The sequence below is a fragment of the Procambarus clarkii genome, chromosome 23 (assembly GCF_040958095.1).
Source record: "Procambarus clarkii isolate CNS0578487 chromosome 23, FALCON_Pclarkii_2.0, whole genome shotgun sequence".
Taxonomy (NCBI): Eukaryota; Metazoa; Arthropoda; class Malacostraca; order Decapoda; family Cambaridae; genus Procambarus; species Procambarus clarkii.
In genome coordinates, this window is record NC_091172.1 from 12,960,070 (window position 1) to 12,978,399 (window position 18,330).

Genomic DNA, 18,330 nt, shown 5'->3' on the forward strand with positions numbered 1-18,330 from the left:
ATTAACATTACAAGAATCCCATTTAACATTGCAGGTTAATATAGTAAGTACAGCATACAATTGTTACACTCTTGGGGCAAAATTTTTGTAGCTCCTAAGTATACTGTCTATCATACCATTATCACACATACAAACAATTTGATGTGGTACATTACTTATTTCCTTATTTCTATAGTTATCAATAAGTTGACACTCTAATACATAATGTTCTAAGGTGTGGGCGTGCGGCATACTACATAATTTACAATCCTTATCTTTTTCACTGACATCAACTCCAGATATATTTGTATATATTTGCCAGATATATTTGTATCCTAATCTTAATCTCATGTAAATTGAATCCTTCCAAGTTGACTTTCCTTTATCATAGGTGAAGGACGAGTTTGTATTTATTACTGAATAATTCTTAAGTGTGTTACTACTATCCACTATTGCCATTCTTTTTATCATTTCTTCATCTTCATTTCCTCTTATTAATGTTATATATACATGTACACATAATCATACATACATGTACATATATATACATATGCGGTAAATCCAGAGAAATGAAATATGGAATTTTCCGCATACAAATGATTATTGTTTCGTGATCGTCAATTGCATATATACATATACATACATATACATTCACATACATATTCAATCACCCACACAAATACACACATCAATAATCTTTGTATCACAAGTGATTCAACAAGAGGCTCACAAGTCACTATACTAGGCACTTTACATCTATGGTGAGTCGTCCAATTACTAGTCTTGCTCTACACCCACCCAACTGGGCGGCAGCTTTACAGTCATGTGCTCCACACCCACCCAACTGGGCGGCAGCTTAACAGTCATGTGCTCCACACCCACCCAACTGGGCGGCAGCTTAACAGTCATGTGCTCCACACCCATCCAACTGGGCGGTAGCTTAACAGTCATGTGCTCCACACCCATCCAACTGGGCGGCAGCTTTACAGTCATGTGCTCCACACCCACCCAACTGGGCGGCAGCTTAACAGTCATGTGCTCCACACCCACCCAGCTGGGCGGTAGCTTAACAGTCATGTGCTCCACACCCACCCAACTGGGCGGCAGCTTAACAGTCATGTGCTCCACACCCACCCAACTGGGCGGCAGCTTTATAGTCATGTGCTCCACACCCACCCAACTGGGCGGCAGCTTAACAGTCATGTGCTCCACACCCACCCAACTGGGCGGCAGCTTAACAGTCATGTGCTCCACACCCACCCAAATGGGCGGCAGCTTTACAGTCATGTGCTCCACACCCACCCAACTGGGCGGCAGCTTAACAGTCATGTGCTCCACACCCACCAAACTGGGCGGCAGCTTTACAGTCATGTGCTCCACACCCACCCAACTGGGCGGCAGCTTAACAGTCATGTGCTCCACACCCACCCAACTGGGCGGCAGCTTTACAATCATTTGCATGAATTACTTACAGTAAGCAAATTTTAGATATTTCGCTAAGATTTCGGGCAGCACATCATTATAAATGAAGTACTTACACTTCTCTTGGACACCAATGATGGTGTTATCTCTGAATTCCGCGATTTTTTTTAAATTCCAGTACTGTATATAATGACGCAAAGTATGCGAATAGTTCTGCAATAGTGATCCTATCCTGCGTCATAATTTACATACATATCTACTTCTGTTTTGTGTATTAAAATTACTACATTTTTATGTTAATTTATTTCTGTAAATGATGATGATAAATTTCAATAAATGTAAGTAAGAACATAAGAACGGAAACTGGTCGCGTATATGGAAATGGTTGGGTACATTTCCTTTCACCTACCTAATGCGAATATTCATGTGTCCGGACACTGGCGATGGTGTGGTATTGCCTATTTATTTGACCATATCTTTGCTTTCATTTAAGATATGTTTTCCTTGAAATGTATTTACATTATCGTCTACATCTGTCTTTATTCTGAAATAAAAACCTTTGACGTTACTTTGCATATATGTACATTAATTATAAAATTGATTGGCTTGTGTGCAGGCCTTCACACTCCCTGAGCGAGCCATCAAGTAACTATAAAAAGGCATATATCTTCACTTTCACTTCAGTTATATTTATACCAAAGTATTAACATGCAGCTTATATGTCTTTCTGATGACATAAAAAACTTCGTTTTTTACAATATATAGATTCAATTAGCATTGATTTTCAAAAGGTCATAGTTCCCATCGAAAGGGAGAGCGTCGGCCAAGAAGCCTTGTTTAAAATATGAATATTTTTCCTCTCTAATAAGGTATAATCTCTGTGATGCATTAACACAAACTATTTTATATCTGCCTTTCTGATAACATATATAAATATAATCTTTATTTGTGAATATTTGTTAATTAAGCAATATATCAGAGAGCGTGTAGGGTTCGGTGTTCTATGAACGAAAAGGACTGGAGTAGTTTAAATAGCGAACGCATACCAACGAATAACGCTAGTATCTATATAACAAATTTATTGTCATGTGGGATTTAACTTCCAGACACCTTTTTTTTTAATAAATATTAAATATTTTGTAGCTGTTTATGAAAAATATTATTATAAATACACATTCTACTTGTTAATATTACCAATTAAATTTGCGACAATTTGAGCCATGAAATACGACTGGATCACTGTGTACAGGAGGCTGTTATGGCAGCAAACACTCTCCAGGCGACCATATATCTTGGATAAGTCGCTCCACACAATTGTCGCTTGGACCGTCGACTTCCTATGGCGTCACCTCTCACATATTTACGTCTCATTTCGTTATGAAATTAGATTATTTCAGAGTAAAAATAGGTTTGATTATGTTCTACGTGTAGCACCAACATTACAGTAAGTAAATATACCATATTTCTTCATTACTTACGTAATGCTAGGACGATTTGGGTAGTTTTGGCCTGATTTGGGCCGACTTGGGTAATTCTATGGACCCGTCGGGTCCGTCTAATTACCACAAGCTACCACAAGCTACACAAGCTTCAGAAAGCTTCCTGGCAATACGTTAGTAATAAATAAATATGATATGTTAGGTTAGGCTGACCTAACCTAACCTAACCTAACTTAACCAAACCTAACCTAACCTAACCGACGCTTGGATCGTCGACTTGATTTGGCGTCACCAGCTTTTTATTTTCGCCTAATTCCTTTATAAAAAGATACTTTTTCAGATTAAAATTTTGTTTTTTCGTGTTGTACATTCAGCACCAACATTATAATGAGTAAATATATCATATTTATTCATTACTAACGTATTGCCAGGAAGCTTTCTGAAGCTTGTGTAGCTTGTGGTAATTAGATGGACCAAATCAGTCATCTGTTATTCTAATGTGAAGTCTATGGACTTGGTGCTTAATATTTCACATTTAGACCCTTGGTGTAGGAGGGGCATTGGAGCCTTGCTTGTGTACTGAGAGACACTGGGTCGGCCCAAACCTGTTATGTCCCTCCCAATAAAATTTATAAATAATCCTGCAATATTTAATGAGGGTAGCACCAAACCTCTGGCCTCCAATCTTCAACAGCTGAAGCTGTGTGTAGAATTAGCCTCAACATCTTCCACCCATTTTCCTGAATTTTCCTGAGAGCCAATAACATTCTAGTGTCCTCGATGAGGACAAAATGTCAGCGGCTTGTCAAAGGTCCCCCCATTTGCCAACCCTTTGCCCAGTCCATATAGATCTCTTCCCTAGACACATCCTTCCTCTTTTCACCTCCTACACCCCCTATTCCTTCAAACACACCTGCTTTGTCTCTTCCCCCATACACCCTTTCCATTTCCTACAGCACATACCCTCCCAGGTGTTTCCTCAAACATACCTCTGGCTTCTCCCTAAATACACCCTCCCCATTTCCCCCCCCCCCCCAATCTCCACAAACAACCAACTCATCTCCCCTCACAAACAACCTCCCATCTCTGCCCACATACACCCACCCGAGCTTTCTCAAATACACAACCCCCCCATAAACCCCACAACACACCACCCACTCTAGCCATTTTCACTACACACATTCTTTATCATTGCAAAAAATTCCTCATTCTCCCTGTCTCTGTCTGCACATCTTCACCTCACTCACACACACACACACACCCTCCCTATCACCCCTACATACCCATTCTCTTCCCACACACACACAACCATTCAATCTCCCAACAAAGAACCTCCCTATTTCCCACACACACATTCTCCCCATCTACCTTACATATACATCCTCCCCTTCACCCCCAACTTGCACACTTTCCTTATTTTGCCTTATCACTGTACCCATTTTCACAACACATTCTTTATCTACATATGGGGCTCATCTATATGGGGTTTAGCAACACACACACCACCACTACCAAATTAATAACATTCCATTACAGTAGATTAATGAAGAAAAGAACCTGGGAGTCAAAGTCCACCACTCATTGAAAGTTGCACAACAGGTAGGAGCAGCTACATCATATATAAAACATGGACCTCTGATAAACATCAGAGGTCCACGGTTGTTCAACACCCAGCGAGCATAAGAAATATTGCCGGAACAACCATGGACATCTTCAAGAGGAAACTAGATTGTTTCCTCCAAGGAGTGCCGGACCAACCGGGCTGTGGTGGGTATGTGAGCCTGCGGGCCACTCCAAGCAACAGCCTAGTGGACCAAACTCTCACAAGTCGAGTCTGGCCTTGGGCCGGGCTTGGGAGTAGAAGAACTCCCAGAACCCCATCAACCAGGTATCAACCAGGTATAAGCTGTAAAAAAAATGCTAACCAGACCCTTGTAATAATCAAGCGTACTTTTGATTTTAAGGAAAGAAAGGTGTTGATTCAACTGTATAAATCTCTGGTGTGGCCCCATCTGGATTACTGTATCCAAGCATGGAGACCACATCTTCAGAAGGACATAGATGTTCTGGAGAAAGTGCAACACCGGGCAACAATAATCATTCCAGAGCTAAGTCATCTTTCGTATCAGGAACGATTAAGGGCCACAGGGCTAACAACACTGCCAACCAAGCATTAAAGGTCAAATCTCATTGAAACTTTTAAAATAGTGAACAATTTGGTGGATGTTGACCCAGAAAATTTCTTCAAAAGGTCAGATGTAACACAAACAATGATCATCGATTTCAAGCTCAACAAGTCACAATGTAGCACTGAGAACAGGAGATGCTCTTTCACCCACAGGGTTTTAAACCCATGGAACTGCCTACCCACTGAAGCCGTAAATGCCAAGACTGTTGAATTTCAAAATCAAACAGGAAATGATTTTATCAAGCCAAATGGAGGGGAATCTTCAACTAGCTGTTGGCTTCCTGTCCTCGTTACGGCCACTAGTATTAGTGGCCCTCAGGTAAATCAGGTAAATATAAGGACCCCAAAATATGGAACTCCCTTCCTAATGAAGTAAAAAATTAGCTCAACCTATACTGTATTTTATTCAAAAGTAAAACAATGAAGCAGCTAATATCCTCACCATAGTACAGTATACTGTACTATCATGTGCTTCTAACTCACCTAGTACAGTATTCTACTATCTAGAAATATACTATAACTGCAGTATAATTTCTCACTATCATACCTTTACCATATTAATAAAGTAATAGTTAACTCTTAATTTACTCCAATTTCTCATTGTATACCTGTCACTTGTTTTATTCCTTTAAGGATTGATGATTCACCTTTTAACTTTTCATTTACTACAAATCTTGAGTTAGATTTAAGACTTGCCTGACATGCTATGCATATTAGTGGCCTTGCAAAAATGTACAATTAAATCCTCCAAATCTGTACTTACACAACAGTGTAAGTAGAGTTTGTTTTACACTGATGTACACCTGTTCAGTTCAGCCAGAATTGTAAAGAATCGTTTTAATTTTGTTATGAATAAAGCCTCTGAGTCTATTTGGCATTTTTTATACAGGCGTTTACTTGGTTCTACTTTGCACTTTTGCACAATATCTAATGATGACATTGTGTTTTTATATGTTCATCTCCTTATAGACCCTTCATTATAACATATAGTCTATACTGACTCTAAAGTATTGTATAACAGTTGAGTTTGTATCATGTTGGGTGAACTGCCTGCTAGCTTTGGCCTTTGCCTTCTGCTCTGTACTTTGCTGATGACAGTAGTTCACATTGCCTTTATGCATAAAACACATTGACGGTTTACTCTTTACCTGTTATTATGATGAAGTCTCTTTCTAATACCTATACTGTAGAGTACAGTACTTGGAAAAGTTAAGATATAATCTGCTTTCAATATGTAACATCATTTAAAAGGTAAGTTTCCAAAATGACACGCATTTATAATTTGCATATAGATCTCTTTTGTTCTGACAAACATAAAATATTTTACAGTAATATTTTACAGTTACATACAGCATGTGGGCAAATTGTACAACAAAACTCTGTTGGTCAGTATTATATATACTGAAGATAATAATGATAATTTGAACTACCTAAATATCACATAAAACAAAGCAGTAACAATTCATAATAAATGCATGTTGCACAATGCATACACCTTTCACTGCTTCTAATGGTTGATTCAAATTGAATGAAAGACAAATATTTACAAATATTTAAAGCTAGATTAACAAAAAATATTATTAATTATAAGAGCAATAGAAGTAGAGGAAAGACAACCTCTCAAGTGTGCTATCTGGGACAGTTGTACACACTCTTGACTGGGGCAGTTGTACACACTCTCTCTTGACTGGGACAGTTGTACACACTCTCTCTTGACTGGGACAGTTGTACACACTCTCTTGACTGGGACAGCTGTACACACACTCTCTTGACTGGGTCAGTTGTACACACTCTCTTTTGACTGACAAGTTGTACACACTCTCTCTCTTGACTGGGATAGTTGTACACTCTTGACTGGGACAGTTGTACACTCTCTCTTGGCTGGAACAGTTGTACACTCTTGACTGGGACAGTTGTACACACACTCTCTAGACTGAGACAGTTGTACACACTCTCTCTTGACTGGGACAGTTGTACACACTCTCTCTTGACTGGGACAGTTGTACACTCTTGACTGGGACAGTTATACACACACTCTCTAGACTGAGACAGTTGTACACACTCTCTGTTGACTGGGACAGTTGTACACACTCTCTCTTGACTGAGACAGTTGTACACACTCTCTCTTGACTGAGACAATTGTACACTCTCTCTCTCTCTTCACTGGGACAGTTGTGTAGTTTCTTCACTGGTGCAGTTGTGTACACTGTCTTGTCACTGGGATAGTTGTGTGAACTCTCTCTCCCTCAGACAGTTGGATTGCGACCATTATAGTGGATGTTTACATTTTCAGAATTTGATAAATGTTCTTAACATAAATATAGCACAGATACTGTACTTGTACAGTATCTTTACCAGTCAAAAAGAATATTTTTGTATAAATTTTATTATAAATTCATACAATTATTAAAAACCAGTAAAACTTCTTCCACTTGAAATTTATTATAAATTTCATAGCATTAACAATTAAGTATTAAAAAATAAATGTACATAAAGTTATGTTTTATCCTTAAGGTTAATAAGCCCTACAGGTGGATTGCTTAAAGGTCCCAGTAGTACAGTCAGGTTTCTTCCCGACTCACAATCGGGAATTTTGGGTGGGGCAGAAATGGTTGGGCATGTTTCCTATCACCTAATGCATCTGTTCACCTAGCAGTAAATAGGTACCCAAGAGTTAGTCAGCTTGTTGTGGGGGTTGCATCTTGGGGAGGGTTAGTAATTCGACCCTGGGGGAGAGGGGCGAGGGGCCTTCCATATAAGACTAACATGTATACAATACTAGTATATACATTGGTTGCCTGTCCCGTTATACAATGAATTAAAGTTATTAATTGAATTATTTACATATACTGCACAATACTGTAAAATGAGCATTAATGGCACCAGTGTCTAGCCTTGTGGGACTCTGCAAGTGACAGTTCATCTGGCCGATTCATTGCCTTTTATCACTATTACTTTTTCTGTTAGGAAATTCAACATCCATACTGTTTTCCCTCCTGTCACCCTTCCAGGGCGTTTCAAATTTCCTGAACAGTCTTGTGTGGGACGCGATCTTGATTTAATGCCTTTTATGACCAGGTAGATGCAGTCTGACCAAACCATTTCATTGAATAAGAGCTCTGTTGCAAAGTTATAAAAACTGATTTTTTTCACACATCCCTTTACAGTTCAAAAGCTAAACTGCAGGTCCACTATTATGTTATCTTTATAGTAGGCATCAGTCAATCCCATGGGGTTATGGAGTTGTGCCCTGGATGCAACGCCTGCTGTGGCAGTGAAGGTTAACCCGAGAATGACAGTCCCGACTGCGGCGAGCGCAGATAAACACCGAAGCGGGTGTGTCTGACAGTGGTCGAGAACTCCTCTGGAGTCTATTTTCCTCCGCCTGCCTCTTCAGTTCATCCTGGAATTGCTGGAGTCCCTTCCGCACTTTGCATCTCCAGGCAGATCTGTCCGCAGCTGCTGCCTCCCAAGTGTTGATGTCGATGTTCATCTGCTTGAGGTCGCATTTGCAAGCATTTTTGAAACGCAGTTGTCTTCCAGTGGGTCTCCTTCCTGATGCCAGTTCTCCATACAAGAGGTCCTTTGCTATGCAGCCATCTTCCATGCGTGTGACATGTCTCAGCCATTGCATGCGTCTCTGCTTCAGGAGAGTGAGCATTGAAGGGACTCTTGTTCTCTTGAGTACTGTGTTGTCGATGTAAAGATGTTATCTTTACAGATACTGTATTCCACCCATTTAGTTTTAATGATTTTTTCAGTAATTTAGCTACTACATTTCCAATGATACTGGTCTATCGTTTAATTAGTGTTAATTGTTATCATGTTTATAACTAGAACATTATTTGCATTTTCAAGTTGTCTGCAAGGTTTCCAGTTTGTATGGGTGGTTGGAAAATAAATTGTAAGGGATAGCTAAGCTCATAAGTGCATTCTATTAGTACCCACAGTTAAACTTTACCTGGACCAACTGCTTTGTTTCTGCCAACATCTGGAGGGAGGGAAGGAGGGGTATAATAATCTAAGTGTAGTTACAAGATGAAAGCTATACACGTTGTGTCCCCATCGTACCAGTAATCTTTGTCATATGACACTTTGAAACTACATTCTTGATGATTTTGGCATTCACTGCCTTCTCACTTAAATCATTCCTACCTTCTTCAACTCAATTTGCAAAAAGTGAAGTTACGTACATGTATATATTTTTTGTCAATTTGTTTTCTTAATTTGAATGTACAGGCTCTTGTTCTAAAAGTTGCAGGTTTCAAATATTTATCCTCTTGTATTTTGTCAATTCATGTTACTATTTTCTATAAAGTGAGCATATCACCTCCTTCTATTATATCATATTCCTTCTATCTTCTAGCCCTAGCATGTTTAAGGCCTCCAGCCTTTCTTAATAACTTATGTTCTTAAATTTTGGAAGTCATTTAATATTATGTCTTTGCACCCTTTCTAATTTATTGATGTGCTTCTTGAAATACGCTTCATATTCAAATTTTGGTCTCACTAATGTCATGAACAGTTTCGATAATATTTCTCCATCCATATATTTAAAAAATTTCTGAAATTTTCTTTTTGTAGTGTAGGTTTCTTTCACAATGGCCCTTTATGATGTCCTGTATGTGGGATGTAATTATCTGAGTAATGTTCCAGGATGAGAGCTATGCTCGCAGTGTTCCATCATCCTTATAAACATTTTTATATGACTCTTCAAAACTATTGATGGTTTTGGCATCTACCACCTTTTTTCTTAAATTGTTCCAACCTTCTACAACTCTGCTAGCAAAAGAAAAAATAAACAAGAGACCTTTCATATAAATAATAAAGCGTACCTTCGACTTCAAGGAAAAGAAGGTAGTGATTCAATTGTATAAATTGGTGGTGTGCCCCATTTGAATCACTGTATTCAAGCATGGAGACCTCATCTCCAGAAGGATGGAGCTGCTCTGGAGAAAGTGCAAGATCGGGCAACAAAAATCAATCCAGAGCTAAGTCAACTCACGCATCAGGAACAGTTGAGGACCATAGGGCTAACGACACTGCAAACCAGGCATTACAGGCAGACCTTATTGAAATTTTTTAAAATACTGAACAATTTGGAGGATGTTGATCCGGAAAATTTCTTCAAAAGGTCAGACGTGACACAAACAAGGAGCAACGATTGCAAGCTCAACAAACGACAATGTAAGACTGAGAACAGGAGATTCTTTTCACCCACAGGGTTATTAACCCATGGAACTGCCTACCTGCCAAAGCCTTAAATGCCAAAACTCTTAACTTTTAAGGTACAGCTGGAAAGGTTCATCATTTAAAAATGGGGGTGGGGCCTTCAATAAGCCACTGGCTTCCTGTCCTTGTCGAGGCAAGTAGTGTTAGTGGCTCTCGGGTAAACTCAGGCATAGTAAATCTTTTCGGCATATTTGCTTTCTAAGCTTTAGTCTCTGACCCTTTATTCTTGATGTTGAATTTTAAAAATCCCTCCTTGTCAACTTTGTAGATTCCTGTTGCAATTTTGTTAGTAGTAATCATACCTACTAGTTTTGCATGTTTAGTACGTCTAAGTCTTTCTTCCTAGCACTTTTTTTAGGTCTATCTTTTGGCTGCAAATCTTTGCACCTTTTATATCTTATTGATGTGTTTTATGTTAGATAACAACACCATACAATTGCTACATACTCCAATTTCAGTCTCATGAATGTTGTGAATAATTTCTTTAGTTATTCTCCTGACAACTATACAGTATATAAAATCAATTTTGAATTTTGCAAGTGGCTCCTCTTACATTGCCTTTGGTGTGGTCCTCTGGTGAATTTACTATCCAGAACCACCTTTAGACCATTTTGTCCAAGTTCTTTAATATCTTTTAACATAATTTAATTATAATCATAACATAATCTGTAGGTTATGAAGAGCCTGTTTTTTTCCTATTCCATATTTCATTACATGGCAATTATTCACATTGAAATATATCTGCCAAATGTTGCTCGATTCACTTATTTTGTCTAGGTCACTTTGAAAGGTATGGCAGCCATTTAAGATTTTTACTCCCCCTACTAACTTTGCATCTGCAAACATATTCATATTCCCCTTTTTGTAGAACATTTATATAGATTTGCAACATTACTGATGCAAGGTATGAACCTTGTGATTCTTCACTAGTGACATTAGATAACATTGCCAATCTAATTTTATTTTCATGTCAGTAGTCTGCTTGTCATCCACTCCTGTGCATTCTAGCTTTTGGAACAACTTTTTGCACGATTCTGTCAGACCTTTTTGTTGTATTGTATTTCCTTTTCAGTCTCTGAATCGGTTTCCTGTTTTTAATCTTTACATTTTATCTTTCACCTGCAATTTGCTTTTTATGAATTTATAGACTCGGCTGGATTCTGATTTACATTTGGTTGCTATCCACTTCTCAAGGTTCCTTTCGGACTCTTTTTCACTGTTGTGTAGTAATTTCATGCATGTTTGTATTGCCAAGTGATAAATTTTATCTGAATTTATCTAATTTTATTTATTTCACTATTATACAACATAAAAAATAAGGCATTTTATTTTTAAGGTTAAAAGTAAAATGCAGAGAATGATAGTTTAATTGAAGGCATGTAAAATTTAAGCACATTAATTTATGTTAACAACGTAAGTACTGCATACCATTCTCAGTGTTAGGGAGACAGCCAGCTTCAGTATGTCAAGTGTGTTATAGTGACTATTACGGCTCAAGATAACTAACAGCTGTGACTACAGCTTGAGCTCCTCCTGTGTCACTCAAAATATGTTTTGTACCACTAGACCACCACATGAATTAGTATTGGAGAGTTTACTTAAATTCATGCAAGTAATTATCAAAAGAAAGTGCTAAGCCAGTAAAGCTATATAGCACACCCAGGTGCATTTGGGTCCAATCAACTTTCATTTCATTAAGCCCCAGGAATTAGGTAACAAAACTACCATACAATCTAGTAATCCTGGTTGGTAGCCTTACTACAAATAAAGGCTTGATATTCCTACACCCAAAGCTGTTGGAACCTGAAACAAGTATTTAAACCTGGGGTACCAATCAGGTTTACTGAACAGGCCATCAAATGTATTCAATTGTTCAGAAGATAGAAAATTAAATTTTACTTAAAATTTACTATTAAAGGTAAACCTATAAATGTCTATTTTCAGAACTTTTAACAGCTACAGAAATGAATGTAAATACATATAAAGATACTATCTATATTACTTACCCCACTACTTCCTCCCCGTCCTCCTCCCAAAAAAAGTAATAGCATAAAATAAAGTAAAAAAGAAAAATACAAAATATTGCACATTGTAGTTCATGATTAAAAGAATTAATATATAACATGGTATCCTTTGCCTTACAGGAATGAAGTTATATTTCTAAGATTTAGACTTATAATGACTATGAAGTTACTGTTTTACCTGTGAGAAAATGTTATGCAAGTAGAGGTAGTGAATATTTTCCTCACACACATGTGCACAGTCATAGTCATATTTATGTACAGTGTTAATCAAACCAAATAAACTGTTTAATACACAGTACTGTTTAGTACTGTGTAGTACCATCATGGGTATACTACACAGTACACCTGTGGGATCGGCGGTTCGAGTCTCCTAGACTTGAACTGCTGACTCGATATACAGTATATAGATAGGAAATACGTAGACCCTCTTATAAATATGATTATATAAAAATATGATTAATTTATGTACATTTTCACACACAAAATGTACGTGGTTTCACCATAGAGAAGAGGCTTACAATGATTGGGAAAGAGCCATTTGGTCATTAGATCAATAACTTCAATTTCTTTAAAGAAGCATTTTGTTGACCACGACTTGTCATTACTAGAGCATGACAACTTTGCACAGTAAACAGAAGCATGCATGCACTACTTAGAAATACAGTGGCAACATGTTACTTAATATATTCAATGCAAAATTAAGCTTTTCCATAGCATTTAAACCAAATTTATCAAAAGTTCATAATATTTCTGTGTGCTCTTGAAAATATATCTGGATCATGTGGGAGGCACATTCAGTCAGTCTAAGCCAATGTTAATACTATGAAATTTTTCTTCCCAATAAATATACAGCTTGTACAATACACATCCATTACAGCACATGAAAGACACCATATCACAACATATATCCCTCAAAATATACACACTTTGCCTATTTCACTGCACAAACATCATACAGATTATGCAATTTATACACACTTGTCTTGTAACAAATTATTTTATTAAAGAAACAATATTGAAATAACAGTAAACAAAATTAAATTCTATGAAAATCAAAAACTATAACAATATTTGTATGAAAATACAGCATAAATAAAATATCTAAAACTTTACAGCAAATATTAGAACAAGGAGGTTAGGACTCCTGCCTCACCTGTCTATTCTTTCGAGATAATTCTTTGTCAGTTTTGATCATTACTGGAAGTAAAAGTATCATAATTAAAACATTTTCATGCTGAAACAAATGTTGTAGGTCATGTTCTACAATTTCTGCATGATTTCAATATTTACCCATAAAGAATATATATATAACAAGAAATGTCTTTTTCATTGCCTTAATATTTTCTCATAAATGCTTCACGTTATTGTGATTTCATTGTGCAATGTAAAGTAGTTAATGTCTTATTTCTATTATTTTTTAATTTGGTTTGGAAGAACAGATAACATGATGTAAACTATAAACTATTTATAAATTTGGGAGGAATGTACAAATTCATTGTGGTCAGAGTTTTGTAGCCTGATCATATTCTAAGTTTTACAATACAGTAATTGATTCCATTTAACAATTACCGGTATGAATTATGAAAGAAGAAAACATTAATATGCAAGTGTTTGAAGATTTAAGGGGCCGGGTGATGGTGTACCGAAACTTTCTCAAACACAATCAATTTTTTTGTGAATAATATCTTCATGGTAAATGCTCCAACTTTTCCTAATGGCTCAAAATCATACCCGGAAAAGAAAAAAAGTTACAACAAAAAAATTGAAGAAAAAGAAAATATTCACAATTTCAAATTATGTAATGATAAAAGTCTTAAAATGTCACAATTGTTATTTTATTAGCAGTTAGTCTCAGAATGGCATATAATGTTCATGTTTGTTGGTTAAAAATATTGTTTGCAAGTATTGTTTACTGTAATTTTTTTTTAAATGTAGCCATCCAAATATATGCCAAATTTATATGTACTGTAACAAATTTATAACTTCAAACATTATGACTTTATGACTAAACAAAACCTAGGAGGTTATAGAACTAAGAGCTTTGCACATACAAGTAATATGTAAAAATGGGGAGAATCGGTCAGAAATTGAATTTTTGAAGCGGTCTCAAAGTTGAAATTCCTTTTTTTAGAGAAATTGAAGTTAAAGTTATCAACAATGAATATGGTAGTTCTAATTAATGAATTTTCTTGTATGCTTTAAAAAACATTGCTTGGCATTTGTACTCGAATATGTTAAATTTGTAGGTCAATATGTGTTGAAATGAAGTCAAGAAAAAATAACCCCCCAAAAAACAAAATATATGGATACGTTAGGGATAACTGTAAAACAGACACTGAGCTCCTTAACTATCTAACAGTAGGTTAGACATATATATGAATGAGATTGGGTGGATATAAATAAAAGCTGCCTCGCATGGGCCAATAGGCCTTCTGCAGTTACCTTCATTCTTATGTTCCCATGTTCTTATAATGAAACATATATTGCAGTAACTTTATTGCCCATATATAAGTGATAAGGCCCTCATCTGGTCCTCATTCATCAATACAACCTAAATAGACAAAGAGAATAGAATTTGAACTCTGTAAATAAATTGGCCCAAAAAAAAATACAAGTCAAAACTTCTGCCACCTGAGACTGATTAACATGTTGATCAACTTCGTTCCAACTTCACATGCTTAGTGCCAGATATGCATCCTCCACGATGTAGAAGTCACAACAAAATCCGCATAGAAACAAAGGAGAGAAAAAATGAACATAAGAAATATTGCCATTTGGCAATGTATTTATATGATATATAATAAAATACAGCATAACAACATACTAACTCATTATTGTGTGTGAAATCTGGCCCTCCAGATGGCACCAGCTGCATATCCACTTTGTAGACCCTCCTTACTACTACTTGTCTTCTTTGTGCATCGGACGGGTGCTTGCATCTCTTTATCCCTGATTGCCAGTAAATAGGTGTTATCATTATTATCAGGACCGTTTGCCACCCATCGCGCACGCATTTATTTGTAAAAAATTCATAAAAAATCTATTTCTTAACATATTGGGATGAAATTTTCACGACGCTGTTACCAAATAATGGGTAATTTGTTTAAAATTTTTCACTATGTTCCAAATTTGGAGAAATCTCCACTGTCACCGGGCCTCTTAAAGATAAAATGCAGTAATAAAAGGCTAAATATTAACACACAATAATACAAATTTTGTTTTGATGCTTGCACGACAGTAAGTGCAGAACAGTAAGCGTAATAGAATAAAATATTCTAGCGGGAAAACACTGATCTGTTGAGTCTGTCAGTAACTTATAAAATATACTACAATAACTTATTTACAGTTACATTACAATACTTAGTTTTTAATCTTATAAACATTCCATATTTTTCTAATGATAACCCATGCGATGTTTTCCATGGTAAAAAATATAAATTCTCCTATACAGTACTTTGGTAAACCCAGGCGTGAGTACCCTTACTCAGCCAAAAACACATACAGTATTTACAATCTGCAGAAAAACCGTTATCTTAAGGTTATCTTGAGATGATTTCGAGGCTTAGCGTCCCTGCGGCCCGGTCCTCGACCAGGCCTCCTTTTTGTTACACATCCCCCCAGGAAGCAGCCCGTAGCAGCTAACTCCCAGGTACCTATTTACTGCTAGGTAACAGGGGCATCAGGGTGAAAGAGACTTTTTGCCCATTTGTCGCCGCCTACACCGGGGATTGAACCCAGAACCTCAGGACTACGAATCCGAAGCACTGTCCACTCAGCTGTCAGGCGCCCTCCGTACCTTTAGACGTCCAACCTTTTACATACATTTAATCAGTTGAGTAATATAACCTAAGCAAGTCATTTATGATCACTGATTAGAAGTAAAAGTATTTATACAGTACTTAGATTCTATCTATATAATAGCCGCACTGTACATCTTGCACACAGGAATGCAACTTGTGACACACCAACAAATATTCTCTCAAAAAGTGCATGAACAAATATTTGGAGGAATCATCTCGGTCTCAATTAGTTAAGTAACTACTAGGCCTCTATAACTGACAAGTTACTTAAAATCTACAAAGATTGCAGTAGTTTTAATAACAATTCTGCCCTTTACTTCATTTCCAATTGAGGATATTACCACAACATTAATAGTAAGGCAATTTGTCTTGCAAATCTCTCCTATACATGTCTGCCAAACAAAGAAAAATAATAGTTTTTCTTGTACTTAAAACTTTAATGTTTTCTTTGAGATTATATATATTGTGCATTAGAAAAGTCATGAGTGAAATTAAAAAAAATTTGGCAAGATAATACCACAGCAATTCAATCTTTTACCAAAGTTCCATTTATTATTATCAAACTTACAAATCTAAAATAGCTTTTACTTATTCACCGTGTGGTTGGACATGGCTGGTCCACCATCTGTAATGTTGTTAAGACTTCAATCCAGCGCACTAGATAAAGCAGCACATCGGTGTCAGTACTCTTGATTTGATGCTCAGATCCTGACAACTGGCTGTGGCTCTCATCCTGATAAGAAAAGATGCATCATACTGGAAATCTTTCACAGAGTAGGCATTTAAGCATTACATAACTTTATTTAAATTGCTTGGGGGACTAGATTTAGATTAAGCCAAGATTTATTTTGAGCTTTATTTGAAAAGCTCATATTTTTTTTTAGCTTTTTTAAAGAAATTTGTCTACTCTTAAGTTTTTTATTTAAATTTTTTAGATGTAAGAAACTCTTGCAATAATGGTAAGTTGCCAGCTGGTACACTGTTTTGTATATTTATCTGTGGCGAGCCCCTTCGGCTCCTCGGAGCTAAACCAGGCTGATGTGTATATATTAGGCCGTGGCAACAGTCACTCGAAGGAGTTCTAGGCCTACCGGGGATCAGAGCCAGAATCTGGCCCCCCTTTAAGAGAGGCACGAGGAGCAATGGCCTAAAGATACCCCTGTGTAATTGGAAGCACCCAGAAAGGTAGGAATTCCAAAACTACTGCTGATCAAATAATTTGCAAACCGAAAGCTGAACTACTAATAGAACTCCCCCAATCAAAACCAAGGAAACTGTATGACGCCACCACAAATGTCGCACATCTGTCTATGCAACCCCCCTTCCCTGGGAGGGGGAAGAGGGGGGTCCCAGACCTCCACGCCGGCAACTCGCCTCAGTTCACAGGCTGTTGTGAGGGCGAACGGTCGATCAACTCTGGCTCCATCCTTTGAGCAGTATTGCAGTGCGGTGTTGTTGTTCAGTTTTGGTATCGTGCGACCCAGGAGTAACACAAGAGTACTGAGGTTGCATGCACCTAGGGCCGCCTTCAATAGGTGCCCTGTAAGTACTGCCCATGCGGCTTCAGGGTTATCTTCCCTGAGCCGTTCGGGAACTACCTCCGCATGGTTCTGTTGCTGCTCGCTACTTGGTGAGCCCTTGGGGTTCAGCTGGGGTGGTTCTTGATAATGTTTTCCTTTGGGTAGGAGGTAGTTTCGTCGCTGGCAGGGGTGCAAGGTACTGTGCCGCTGTCTGATATATGCATAGCAATTGGTTTTGTTCCCTTGGAGATGTTGTGCTTTTGCAGGGTTTTTCTCTTTTTTGTTTTGTTTTGCCTGGTGGGGGGTCTGCCTAGTGTGGCGGTAGGACCACTTGTAGGATTTTGGTGGCCCCTGTGCTTGCACACATTGCAGGGGTTCAGCTTATAGTTTGCTTGCTTGCTTGGTAGCCCTGGGATAACCGGTTAGCAGCACCTCGCCTGGGCTTCCCTTAGCAGTCAGCCTAAGGGCTGGAAATCCTATTGGGGGGCTCAGTGGTCCAATGGAAGAGACCTCAGAGTCCCACCTCGCCTTGTGCGAGTTTGAAGGCTGCTCTGTCCCCTTACCTTGAGGTTACCTTGAGGTGCTTCCGAGGCTTAGCGTCCCCGCGGCCCGGTCGTCGACCAGGCCTCCTGGTTGCTGGACTGATCAACCAGGCTGTTGGACGCGGCTGCTCGCAGCCTGACGTATGAGTCACAGCCCGGTTGATCAGGTATTCTTTGGAGGTGC

At 37.9% G+C, this 18,330-nt stretch overlaps 1 protein-coding gene across 1 annotated transcript in view; it reads right to left on the reverse strand.

Annotated features, from left to right (window-relative positions):
- LOC123764086 (intermembrane lipid transfer protein VPS13A) overlaps positions 1–18,330 on the reverse strand; it is a 275,027-nt gene that overhangs the window by 131 nt on the left and 256,566 nt on the right. Inside the window, 1 exon segment of the mRNA XM_045751613.2 lies at positions 1–16,817. This exon segment is cut by the window's left edge and continues 131 nt beyond it. Coding sequence (XP_045607569.2) covers positions 16,677–16,817 — 141 coding nt within the window. The 3' untranslated portion in view covers positions 1–16,676.